This window comes from Ciconia boyciana, chromosome 8, assembly GCF_034638445.1.
Source record: "Ciconia boyciana chromosome 8, ASM3463844v1, whole genome shotgun sequence".
NCBI classification, from domain to species: domain Eukaryota; kingdom Metazoa; phylum Chordata; class Aves; order Ciconiiformes; family Ciconiidae; genus Ciconia; species Ciconia boyciana.
Genome location: NC_132941.1, coordinates 11347628 through 11360544, shown reverse-complemented (window position 1 = coordinate 11360544; position 12917 = coordinate 11347628). Strand labels below are relative to the sequence as shown.

The 12917-nt window shown below is 44.3% G+C and overlaps 1 protein-coding gene across 1 annotated transcript in view; it reads right to left on the bottom strand.

Moving 5' to 3' along the window:
• The window catches only part of HDGFL3 (HDGF like 3), a 40345-nt gene extending 27835 nt beyond the window's left edge, over window positions 1-12510 (bottom strand). Inside the window, exon 1 of the mRNA XM_072869902.1 lies at window positions 11941-12510. Coding sequence (XP_072726003.1) covers window positions 11941-12024 — 84 coding nt within the window. The 5' untranslated portion in view covers window positions 12025-12510. The remainder of the gene's footprint in view (window positions 1-11940) is intronic.
• Window positions 12511-12917: the final 407 nt, after the last annotated feature.

The window sequence follows — 12917 nt, the reverse complement described above, 5'->3', positions numbered from 1 at the left end:
CGGTGGAGACAACCCTGACACCGCTGTTATTATAGCAGGTCAACTGGATTGCTGACATTTGACAAACACGTAAACTAACACGTTCATCTAGCAGCAAATGTTTCAGAAAAAGTATAAACTTCCCATTAAAAAATTATTCCCCTTGCTCCCACATCTGCTAAAGAAGCTGGTGTTTCTTCTTAACATATTGCCACTAAAATCTTTATTATTATGGGCTTCTAGAAACTTAACAGCTAGAGGCTTGATCCTGCAAGCACAGCTGGGCATACAGTTTGGCAGCCATTGTCTTTGTATGATCAGATCCCATCCAGCACAATAACATGGCAATTATATATGCAGGTGAATCCATTAATTTGTAAGGCAGGAGATGGCATAAAACATCTTCCAAAAGATAAGCAGAAAACATTCACAGCATTTTAATGCTGAAGAGCCCTGTCTGACAAATGTGTCTTCTCTAATCTGTTTTCATCTTTTAACAAGGAATTCTTGTCATTTTACCAGAAGTACCAATTCAAAAAACCTGCTCAGAAAACTGACCCACTCCCTTAACAACAATAAAAAGCTCCAAAGCAGAGTCTCTCAAATAAATGCAAAGAAAACAAAACAGTAACAGATAGAACAAGCTTATTACTGGTGATATATCTTTGCAGAAATTAAAATTCTAACCACAAGGCTTAATAACTTTATGCTACCTTCTTCTCAAAGCTGTGAGAGAAATACTGTGACAAAGAAAAATAAAGCTTGCACAAGAGGAAGATTTTGAAAAAGAACTCCTGATAAAAAGCAGCAAAAAGGGGTACCTGAAAATGTGAACATATGTGAGTCACCTGATCCAGACACCATACGAAAAGAATTATCTGTGGAGTTTGCTGCACCACTAATATCTTTCAAAGCCCTGGTATTTGGAGAGGCACCGCAGTAAGGAATGTCATCTTTTATTTTTTTCTTCTTTAAGATGAATGTCTGCCTTCTCCCTTAGGCTGTGGTCCTACTTTATGTTTCTACAGGCACAGCAGCACACATGTAAGCAGTTTTATTGAAATCAAGGAATCTTTATGCAGTTGAACTCATTTGCTGCCTTTGGGACATGGTCTTTAGAGAGCAAACTAATGGGATAGGTATCATCTTCCTTCCGCTATTCCGTAACAACCAGGACAGCAAGCCTCCAGCCCTGCAGTGGATCTACGCAGGGCTACTCCTAGAACACGTGGAATGCCCGAGCCCATGCCTGCTGGAGGATAATGAAACACAGTGGTAACAGTACGCTGCTAAGAACACAGGAACCTCAATTCTGCAAACACTTCCACATGTGATTAATCCTGAATGAACACTACCTAACTGGATTCCAGATAATTGTGTCTGGAAGAACATCCTTACAGAAATCCTTACAGAAATACAAATTTACACTGGCTCAGATGGAAACAGTGACATCTGGGCTGAAAACCAACTAGCAACTAATTAGTTTAAGATGACAAAAGATGCCACTACAGTAGGGCAGAGTGCCTGGCACAAGATGCCTTGCTTAGGTGTAGTCCTTGCCAGGATCCTCACTTAACACCTTCTCCATGTTCTGGGAGAGGCATCTGGGACAGTAAGCTGGGAATCTTTGCAAATATTAAGATAAAGATAGTCTCTTATGCTCATATGTATGTATGTATAAACATGGAGTTACTCTACTACACCCAGTGATGGTAAAACCAATATGACAACTGACTCACAGAGTCCTGGGTCTGTGAGAAATACGAGCTGCAAGTAAACCAAAATTTAGTTTGCAAAAGGAAAAAGCTAACACATCTGGGAAAAAGGATTGGCAACGTAAGAGAGAGAAATCTGGAAGCAGCAATACTACAGGAAGCCAATAGTGGACCACAAGTTACATTTAAACAACCAATGTGCTGCAAAGGTCAAGGCAATATGCAGAAATCCCCATATGCAAACACACATCCTGCCAGAGAGCTGGCAGACAACCCTCATGTGGTGTGACTGCACCCAGGAAAATTATTTTGGCCCTGTGCAGGACATCACCACACAGGCTGGTAACAAGTTGAAGGAAGCTAAAGAAAAATACACAGATATTTATGTCAATGCACACACCAAAAAGCAATCAATGGGGCCGGAGGGATTGATTTACATACAGTGATGAATAATAAAGTATATCCCAAGGAAGGAAGGCCATGCATGGATGGCCTCACTTCTGCTAAGGGGTGCAAATCACGCCCCTCCATGCCCGCTGGCTCTGGAGCCCCCCTCAGCCATTGTGCTTGGGTGGTCTCTGCATGAGCAGCAGGAAAGAGAAAGGCAAAACTCCTCTACAGAAGGAAGGACACAAACCTCCTTTTGAGGCACAGTCCTCTGCTTTCTGGCATCATCTTATGCTGCTTGGTCAGAATGGCCAACCTATGGCACATGCTAGTCTAAACGCCTCTCAATCAGGGCTTTCCTCCCTTCTGCCCCACCCCACAGCTGCTGCAACAGGAAGATACTGATACCTGCCACAGAAAAGGTGAACCCTGTAAGTGGCCTACATCTCAATTTTTCCCAAAGGGTACGTGGAGGAGGAGCTGGAGGAACTGCCTCCTAGTTACCAAACAACAGGTTAGGGACTAGGGTAATAGCCAGGAACAGAAACCTGGATTCTTGTTTTCCTCAGATGGAGGAGATTCAAGCTGAGAAAGATACCCTGTCCTCCAGGAATTAAAAGAATACGTTCACTGTATCCCTTTCATGGAGGCTTGAACACTGTAAGATGTAAGATTTGTGGAGCTGAAGAAAAACTAGCAAAAAGGAGCTGCTTGTATCCAATGACTTTCTATGCAAAACACATAAACATATCAAGGGAAGGACAGTAACTCCAGGATTATTCTTTGCAACTATAGCATTTGCTTTTCTATCTGTACTTTCCTGCTTCTCCCACCTGGATTGCATCTCCAGACTGATGCTACATATCTCTGTAAAGTCACTCCCCATGTTGTTATTAAGTTTCAATATGTACTTATATTTAGTACATTTAGTAATCCAGTCCGATATGGGATTGATTCCCAGAAATGGTTTGCATTATTGTGCAATTGTGTCTCGAGCTCTCCCAGACTTAAAGTTTCTTCTACTCATTGCCTCAGTGTGGTTTTACTTCCTGTGTTATAAGTAGCTTCACAGGTAGGTGCTTTCCAAGCCCAAGGAGTACAAAGTTACCAACTTTAAAGGCTGACACACTGTTTCCTAGTTGACATCAGTGACACCACAGTGATACCTGTAAGGTCCCTACAGTCCGGAATTTTTTCCTTCCTCCCCAGCCCTACTTACTCTGCAGTATGTAGCATACTCTGTTAACTGATGGTCTTAAAGAAATTCTCTCATATATGGTATCCCTTGCCCTGTTTTTCATCTTTTGTTACACGATGTCTTCTATTCAAGCAGCCAAACTAGAGCTGGCAAACAGCCTCTCTCTAGGTTTTTTACATGTTGCTGCAAGGCAAAATAAACAGTTGTTTCCAGTTTGCATTTTCAGGGCTACAGATGTATGCTAATTATCCTTTCAGTCTGCTAATAGAAAACTGAAAGATATTTAAATGTACTTTTCTAAGGCAGAGACCAAAGTCTATGGACACCTATCCCTTCTACCTTTGGGCTACCCAGAGCACAGTACAATGTCATCTCCTCCCTTTATGTTGACTCTGAAGGTATTTTCAGGTTTCAACAGGGCTTTACAAAATGCCAAGAAATAGAGATTAAATCCTTCTGAAATTCCAGAACATTATGTGTCTTTTTGGAGCAGCAGTTATGCCAAGGATAATATTTGGGTTAACCTGAGACCATTTGAAGGATGGGGAACTTCAGAACGGGGCAATAGGAACTACATCATAACACGGGAAGTTCACTGTTTTGTTAAGATGCTGTAGTATTTACTCACATTTCTTACCTTCCTTTTGTTTTCTAGAAAAAAAAAATTGATATAAAACAACAATAAAAAACCCCACCAAAGCCAGGTCTCATATACCCTTTAGGTAAAAGTAAGTATTATCAAGACTGTCATGTCAAATAGTCTGAGTAGAAGAAAGGAAAACTGGAAATGAACCTGCAGTTTGTTTCCAGTTTCTATATCAAGTTTAGAACTGGCTGTTACACAAATGAATGAAACAATCTCAGATGTGCAAGTCCAGTAATGCAGAGACCTTCCCAAGAGGAGGAAGCAAGGATCTGTTTCCTTAAGTTTTAGAAGCTTTACCTTATGATACTCACTTGTCTGCCAAATATTTCTTGGAATCTTTCAAATAACTGTTTATTCTAGTTGCTCCTATTGTGCTTCAGCCAAACTACTGGACCCTTCTTTGTTGATGCTGCCTCTATTGGGAGTCCAGAGTCAAGTGATGTGCTACCATGGCAATGTGCTACACCTATGTTTTAAGCATCAATCTTTTCTATAGGAGTGTGTATATCTATGCACAGAATAGGTATGTGCATACACACACATACATGTCCGTGGTATGTAGAGATCAGAGATACAGATGACACAGGGGGAAGACTTGAAAAGTACCAAGGTACCTAAAGATACAGTGAAGTACTGATGTTCAGCTAATTCCTAACACCTCTAAAAAGCCGGCTCCACAACCTCTTCCTGCCTGCTCCACACAGGCTACTTTCCAGTGTTTGTTGCTATATTTATCACTCGAACTACAGTATTACTGAGAGGCCTCAGGCAGACTCGTTCTCCCTTATACCTCTCAAGCATACAGTGGAAAGGTCTTTACTGCTCAGACAATACCATTTCAAACAGTTAAAATGTCCAAGCTCTCTACATTGTCATCACTTTTCCAGCATTATCAGGAAATCCTTTCATCTATCCTCAAATGACAATTGTATATACATATTGTCAGCAATCACTTGCTCACAAGATTTTTATTACCCTAAATGCAGGAAGACTCGTTAATGTATTATTGGGATGGAGAAATGAAGGAAATGAAGAGTTAAGACTGAACACTCAGCCTTCGTTTTGCTGTCGACAGTTACAAAAAATTCATTCCAGTTGGGGGTCCTGAAACGTTCTTTACACAATAATAAAAAGAAGAGATCTGTCAATTAACATAATGGAAACTAACATTTCTCATATCTTTTTGCAGTAAGAACATACCGATTGACTTGACAGGCTATGGATTTCACTGAAAAGGGTACTCTTCCTTCAGACAAAACATATATCCAATGATTTCCATGAGATTAGTTGATGGAAATTATTCAGTAGCTTTAAATTGACAAGGAAAAATATCTAACAAAAAGCCTGTACAGTATGGGTATGAAAAACTTTAATTGCTTATTGCCTCAAAACTTCTGAGACAACTGTCTTCATTCTGGGTTAGCTTCATTTGGACTTAAAATCATGACACTGCAGGAGAAAATGTATTAATCTATTGTCATTTACACAAAAAAAGATCAGACTTGCACATTTGGGCCTAGTTATTTAAACTAACTAAAAAAGAGAGAGATTTAAATAACTGAATTTTAAAGAAGTTTTCCCAAATATCCCTGTCTGTGCTAACAACAAACGGAGAACATCTTGGCCCCAAAATGACTTGTTTTCCAAACAAGAGCAACTGGAAAAGTTTTACTGCAAGCTGTGGTTCAACTTTATGTATAAAAATTACTCAATTTTATGCTACAATCCTCAGATGAAATCTGTTTTTAAGTCACACTTAAAGCAGAATGCAGGAGCATGGAGAAAGACCATCAGCTGCTGAGGTTCCCCACCTTCTGAACACTGGGGAAATTCACACTTCACTCCTTGTTATTTTTGTTTTAGGAAATGAAGGAAACAGTACTCAATGAGCTGATGAAGTCACTGAAAAGGCACTCACACCTACTCTAAAGATGACCAGATATCTGCAAATAAAAGTTTAAATGTTATCTAAGCAACATGTGTCAACCTGGTGCAGAATGTTTAGAAAGTAAAAAACAGTTCCATAAAGGACTCACTGCCTTAAATGTACTCTTTTCAGATGCACCAGAGCAGAAGTCATGGGAGTGCTGCCTGAAGAAGCCATGACTTCACCCTTACTTCCTTGGTTAAGACAGACCTTTGCAGTGATCAGCAAATCATGTCTCATCTCAGAAAGGAACAAACAGAGACCTGCCATGAAAAATTGCCTGCAGGTCTCCAAGGAGTGATGTATGAGTGAGGTACATAATTAAAGAGGGAGAGAGATGGAAGAAGCTCCAAGTTGGTAAAGGAGAAGTCACAGGAGACTCATATTTAGTAACATGGCAAAAGTGAGGTCATAAAACAGAGCAACCAAAAGGGGAAAAAGGAGAAACGAACATGGTGAAGGACTGGACAGGTCCCAAATGGCCAAGGAGAAAAGCTCAAAAGACTGCAGACTGGATTTTGGCAGAAAAACACAGAGAACTATCTGTTGTCTATTTCTGATGGACCCTTTGAAGTTTTCTGGATCTAATTTGATTTTTGTCTGTCATTCTTTGCCAAAAAAGATAAACCCTGCCAGGAAAAACCTACCTTCCTTACCCTTATACTAATAAGAAAACAAATGGTCTGTTTTAAATATCAAATACTTAAAATGCAGAATCTTTATTCTATGATGTGTTTGAGAGTTTGATTTTTCCAAGCTGTCATACTTGCAATTATAACTGACCAAAGTTGTCCCTGGTTAAGCATCTTGTATTTTACCAAACTGTGTCAGAACATGGGCCTTGGTCCTACACTGAGAGCTTCACCACAGTCAACCCACTAGCTCCATCCATACTTCACTGAACTGGAAGAGAGAGGTTTATTTACTAAAATGCCTGTGTAGGGGTGTCCGAACTATACGTTTTTAAATTTTTTCACTGATACTGAAACTCTTCTGGAATTCTGTCACTTTGTAGTAGTAATATATTTTAATAGTCTCTAATATTATATTACACTATAATACTATAGTGTTATTAGCCTTATCTTTTTAGGCTCCAGTCTAATGAAGTCTTTAAGCATAAGCTTACCTTTAAGCCCTTCCCTTGGATTACTTTAGTTCATACTTTAAGGTGCCTTACTTTCATGCCTTGCTGGATGGGGGACACAGTAAACAATACTGAAAAAATGCACTCAGGTAAAAATTGTCATGTAATTCTTACATTTGTGATGCTCAGCCTGCCACAGACACTAGTTCCCATTAAAATGACAGCATTTACTATGTATTACTCTAAGCAATATACTGAAAATTTCATATCCATTTGCAACTCTAATACATTAAAGTGCCCCAAATACCATTTTGCCATTGCTATTGGCAGATGCTTTTTAACAGTGATATTCACATCTGAGGATTGTCAGCTAAGTAGCAAGTCTGGAGTTCAAGTAGGTGTTAATTCAGAGTAGCAATAAAGAAACTGGCCAAGACAAACAGGAGCCCAGAAAACAGGAAATTCACCTTCACAAGACAGTAAATACACTTTCATAATAGTGTAACACCGTCACTTTAAAGGCTGCGTTCTCCTCCCAACACAAAATGTTCTAAACAGCTCTAAACATCTATGTGTTTTACACTAAAATACATTGTCTTACCTGCTTGGATCTCTTTTGTATTGTCCCAAATCAACTTCACCATACCTACACAAACTATTTGTGTTTACCCAAATCTAGTTCTTGTCTCCCCAGCTGCATGATCCCAGATTTCTGTTCAATAATGGCATTAGCCATTTACTTGGGCACGCTCTTATTTTATTGAGGTCATTCCAGACTTTTTCCTCTGCTCTCTACAGTTACATTAACAGCTTCCTTCCTATTTTTAAATCAGCAGCTAATTTCAGCAACTAAGTGCTTATTGTTTCTTCAGGGTCACTCATAAAACAAACACCATTATTGATCTTTCTGAATCTACCACTAGTTTTTCCCTTTTATCTCATCTGAGTGACTATTCAAGGGGCAATTTCTCAATAAACCAGGACATCTATCCTAGATAAACTAGGGTATCTGAAGAAAGAGATTTTTCTGTCTATGTGTGCTGATACAGCTCCTATCATGGCAGTAGCCAAGCAACTCATAAATGTTAGTGATTTTGTCTCCACAACACCTTTTTAAAGAGAAAAGTGTTGTTAACTGTCTTTTACAAACACGGAACTAAGACACAGTGCTTCAAAGGCAAAGACCACTCATGAAATGTAGAATGAATTGAATCCTTATTTCCTATATTTTAACGACAACAGCATCTTCCCTCTATTTTTCCATGCACCCTGGGTATACAATTGCTTATTTGTTGGATTACAGTGACTGACGACCTGGCCAGTTGGTATACATTCTGCATTTTTGATGAGCATCTGAAGACAACTGACATCACAGGCTAACATAAAAAATGTGTGAAACCAAACTGCTGCCAGTATTTTATCTACTGTTATTAATTAAGCTTCAATATAATTCTTGGGGCCTAAACCCTAAACCTATTCACTGTCCTCCAGTTAAGCTAAAGGAAATTTTGTCTTTGCCCAAGAAAACGTGATACCAAAATGCAAAGCAGCCCTTCCAGGTAGTATGACCTAAGCGACATCTTTCCGACACCAAGTATCTAAAAGCATCTTTTGAAGAGAGTGGTTTTATCCACCAATTCTATTATAACAAGGTATGTAAAGATCAGATTTACTGGCCATTACCATTTTGGCTAAGTGTGGCAAGTTTGGTCCTTTCCAAATGAATTCTACACCAATCCACAAAGAAACTTCAAATGCAGTTTGACTGCTATAACGTACCATCAGTTATTAGACAAAATTTTTCAATGGTCCCTGGGAGTATCATCACTAGCTGGCCACTTTCTTCACAGTTTCTCTCTCTTTACTCACAGTGATGAAAGTCAGGCTTGCCGGTCTTGTTCTTGCTTGATCACTAGATCAACGTACCTCCAAAGAGAGAGGGTGGAAAGCTAATGGTCTAGGACTAAGATTGCTGCCTATGCTGGGTATGTCAGCAGTGTTGTGCCACACGGAGCTGGCTGAGCCCGCAAGCATTATACCTAATGAGACACAAGAGTAATTGAGCTAGGTGCAGATCTGCACTACCACAGCTGGACTGCTTGTGGGATCTGAGTTAGATTTGCTGTATGACACTACCCATGCACACAAAAATACACAGTTGATTCTGAGCAAGTTCAGTTATGTCTGTGTGTTTCCTTAAAGGGTAGGCAGAGTCCTTCTGTCCTGCTTTAACACTCCTCAAGTTTATCAAACACAGTTTAAGAAGTTTGTCCCTAGACAGGAAATTCATGCCAAAGGCCTCAGAGATGCAAAACACCATTTGGTAGGGGCAATAACACTGCCATCTAAATGTATTGTTACTTGTATTATTAAGCTAGTATATTAGCATGAAATATGTAAGTTTTTACATACAAATACAAAGATCAAACACGCTAATTGCATAATGAGTAAAGAAGTAGGTAGCAAACACTCAAGGATCTGGAAATAAGCGAATCCCCTGGATAAAAGACATTCAGTTTATCAGAGTATCTTAGTTGCATTCTCAACTCAAAGACTTCTTTTCTTCTTATTTGTATATAATAATGTTTTCTGTGAAACAAAATAAAGGCTAGTGTCCTCACTAGGTTTATCCTTCACTTAAGGAAGTCGCATCAGGCAAAACATGGCAACCAAGATGAAGAAAAGTCCTAGTAAAGATGGTATGAACTGTATTTTTCATGAGCAATATGTTAGGTTCAGTAATATGTTCTGGTTCATCAGCCAGATCTAATGTGAAGTTGTATGTAACTGCATCACGTGTTACAGGTGCACATTCTGTGCCTCTTGACAATTCAGGTGAACTAAAACCCAGTACTAATGCTCCCCTAGCCTGACTGCTCTCTTCCTACCCGATGGTAGACTCTGGGCTCTCTACAGTTTCTACTTCTGCTTGCTAAGTAATGTTAAAACTAGAGGTGGCTTTGTCTTCACTTGAACTTTACATCCTGTTAGTTTGCACAAAGGAAGTAATTTACGTTAACAGCACACCTATTTTTTCCTAGTGAAGATGTACTCTGTTGGGTATTATTGCCATTCAGATACCTATTTAGACACCCAGTCAAAGGCTATGACCAGCTGCATAGCACATAATGATTTTTTTTAAAGGAAAGAAAATGGCATTAAAACAAAAGGCCCTGTTCTGCTTCTGGGTAAACAAATGGAGTTTTACAAAGGCTCAAAAAGGAAAGGGATTAACATGCTTCAATGTGGCAGTGGTCTCAACTGTTCACATTAAAATTTTCACAGTAAATTAAACCATGACAGAGGTAGGAAAGAAGTCAATTTTCAGTGGATCATGCTGTTCTGCTGACATAAATTGCCATTTCTTAGGTAGTATAACCACCAACCTGTATAATGATAGAATAACAAAACCGCAACCCAGTGTTGATTAAGTTTGGCCTTTTGCATGCTAATTTTAGCCTGGTCTGCCAAAAAAATTGAATGCACCACCTTATTTACATGCTTCTAGATATTTAGCACCCTCTCACTATTCTTTCTTCACCAACCTTTGCTTAAGCCTGTGGTGTTGACCTTCCCTCCTTGTATGGTGTCTGCTTTTCAACACCACTTCTGTTTCCTCAGTTATACTCAGGACACGTTTTCATTCACTTTCCACCACTTACATCCATCCTTTTCCTGGGCTCTCTTGTCAAGGGTAATGCTAAATGTCAGTCCATCTCTATCCTGCCCATCTATATTTTCCTGCACGTTGCATACAACACTTCATTATCTTCATGCTCTTTATAAAGACCAGCAACTTTCCTTGACTAGAAAACGATGGCACAAAGCACCACCCAATCGTCCTGGTAAGGCTGGAGAAGACAAGTAAATACAGACTCTCACTGGTTGATGGCTGCCAACGAGTTCACACAACACGTGTTACACAGTATGTTTACACAATGGTGACCAAAAAGGAGGGAAGGGACCGGCCGTGTTAGTGTGCCACAGTACCAGACCCCCTGGAGAAAGCTCTGCTCTGCGTTATTGTAGCGGCACCAAAAATGGATGTTTAAATACAATGGGGCTCTTATCTGACTGCCAAATGCCCACGATGCCTTTCCACCTCAGTTATATCACGGCGGCGTAAAACAAAAAATGACAAAGGACTATGAAAGAAAGTCAACACACTAAAAGACAAAATAAAGCAGGAGGCCCAGCACCCAAAAGCCTACATACGGAGGGGTGGCAGCTGAGCCGCAGGGATGCCAGCACCCTGTACGGACACCGCTACACCTCAGAGCCAGGCCCTGCTTCACCTCACCCAACCTCTCCACACCAAGCCATGCCTCCCGCTCCCACCGGCGCCCTAACCGCCGGGCCCTCGGTGCCCCCGCCATCCCGGGGACAACCGCAGCCTGACTCCGGGCCTCGGCCCCTTCCCCCTGCGGGCCACCAGGCCTCGCCCCCTCCCCACATGCCCCCTCTAGACCTGGCTCTGCCCGAGGCCGTGCTCCTTCCCCACACACGTCCCCAGGCCCGGCCCGAGGCCTTGTCCCCTGCCCGGGCCCTGGGCCGCGCTGGGCCCCGGGGAAGCGGCCGCCCTGCCCTGCCCCAGGCGCCGGCCGCGGAGGAGGTGGGGGCCCCTCTGCCCCACGGGGCAGCCGGGGGGCCGGGGCGAGGGAGGGCGTATAATAAACAGCATCGTTGTCATGCAGGCAGGGCTGCCGGCTCCCCAAGCCTCCTCCCCGCGATAACAACCCAGGTACAGCCCGCGCTCGCCCCCCTCCCTCCCTCCTCCTCCTCCTCCTCCTCCTCCTCCCGGGGGGCCGGGGAGAAATCTGCAGATCAAAGAAAAGATGCACAATAATAACGGGGTGGGCGCGCACCGCGGCCCCCCGTCCGGCGGGGCCGGGGCCGGGGCCTCCGGCGGAGGCTCGCCGCGGCCCGGCCGCTGCCCGCCCGGCGGGAGGGCGAGGGGAGCGGCGGCGCGGGGCCGGGGCCGGGCGCCCCCGCCGCGGTACTCACCCGGGCCGGCCAGTGCGGGTACCCCTTCATTTTGGCGAACACCAGGTCTCCAGCCTTGTATTCTCGGGGTCGCGGACGAGCCATCGGGAGCCGCCGCGGGAGCTGCCGTGTGTCCCCCCGCCCTCCCACACCCCCCGCCCCGCACACGCCGCCCCGGGGGCAGCCGGGCGAGCCCCCGCGGGGTGCGATGCGCCCGGGCACGGGGCGCAGCCGGGAGCGGGGCCGGGCCGCGGGCAATCCCCGATCTCTCCGGCGGCGGCGGCGGCGGCGGCGGCGGCGGCGGCAGGAGGAGATGGGGTGTGTGTGTGTGAGTGTGTGTGTGTGTGTGTATGTGTGTGTGTGAGTGTGTACGCGGGGGAGGGGGAGGCCTTGGACACAACCCCAGCAGCCCCCGGTACCAGGGAGCCGGCTGGCGGCGGGGCGCCTGGCCGGGCGGGGGCGGCCGGGGAGCCCTCACCCCGCGGCGGCGGGCGGGCGCGGCGCTGCCCGCGGCCCCCCCGTGCGAGCTTGCTACGCCGCCCGCGCCGCCCGCTCCATCCCCGCCGCAGCCGCCGCGGCCCCGGGAATATGGAGCCGTCTCCTCCGAATTACTCCTCGGGCAGCGACCGAAAACAGGATCTTCTTATCCCCCCCCGCCCGCGCCTCCCCCCCGCGCTTTCCCTTCCTGTTATTTTCTAGGTACACAGATCGGTTTCTATGAAAATAGGAGAGCAGAGAGCGGCTCCAGTCCCTCCCGGCCCTTCCTTCCCAGCTGAAGCATGACATGGTTCTTTATGCGCGCCCGACATGGAGGCTGGGCGACGAGAAGCCGGCTGAGCCCGGCTGATTTTTGCAGCAGGGCCCCCGAGTTCCCCTGGCCAGAGGCTCCCAGCCCTTGGGCCTGAGGGGTGCCCTGTCCCCCCTTGTCATGGAGGCCCAGGCCTCTGCGTGGACCGGCTCGTCGAGGTGCCTCGGCCCCCCAGTGCCGCCGGCACACA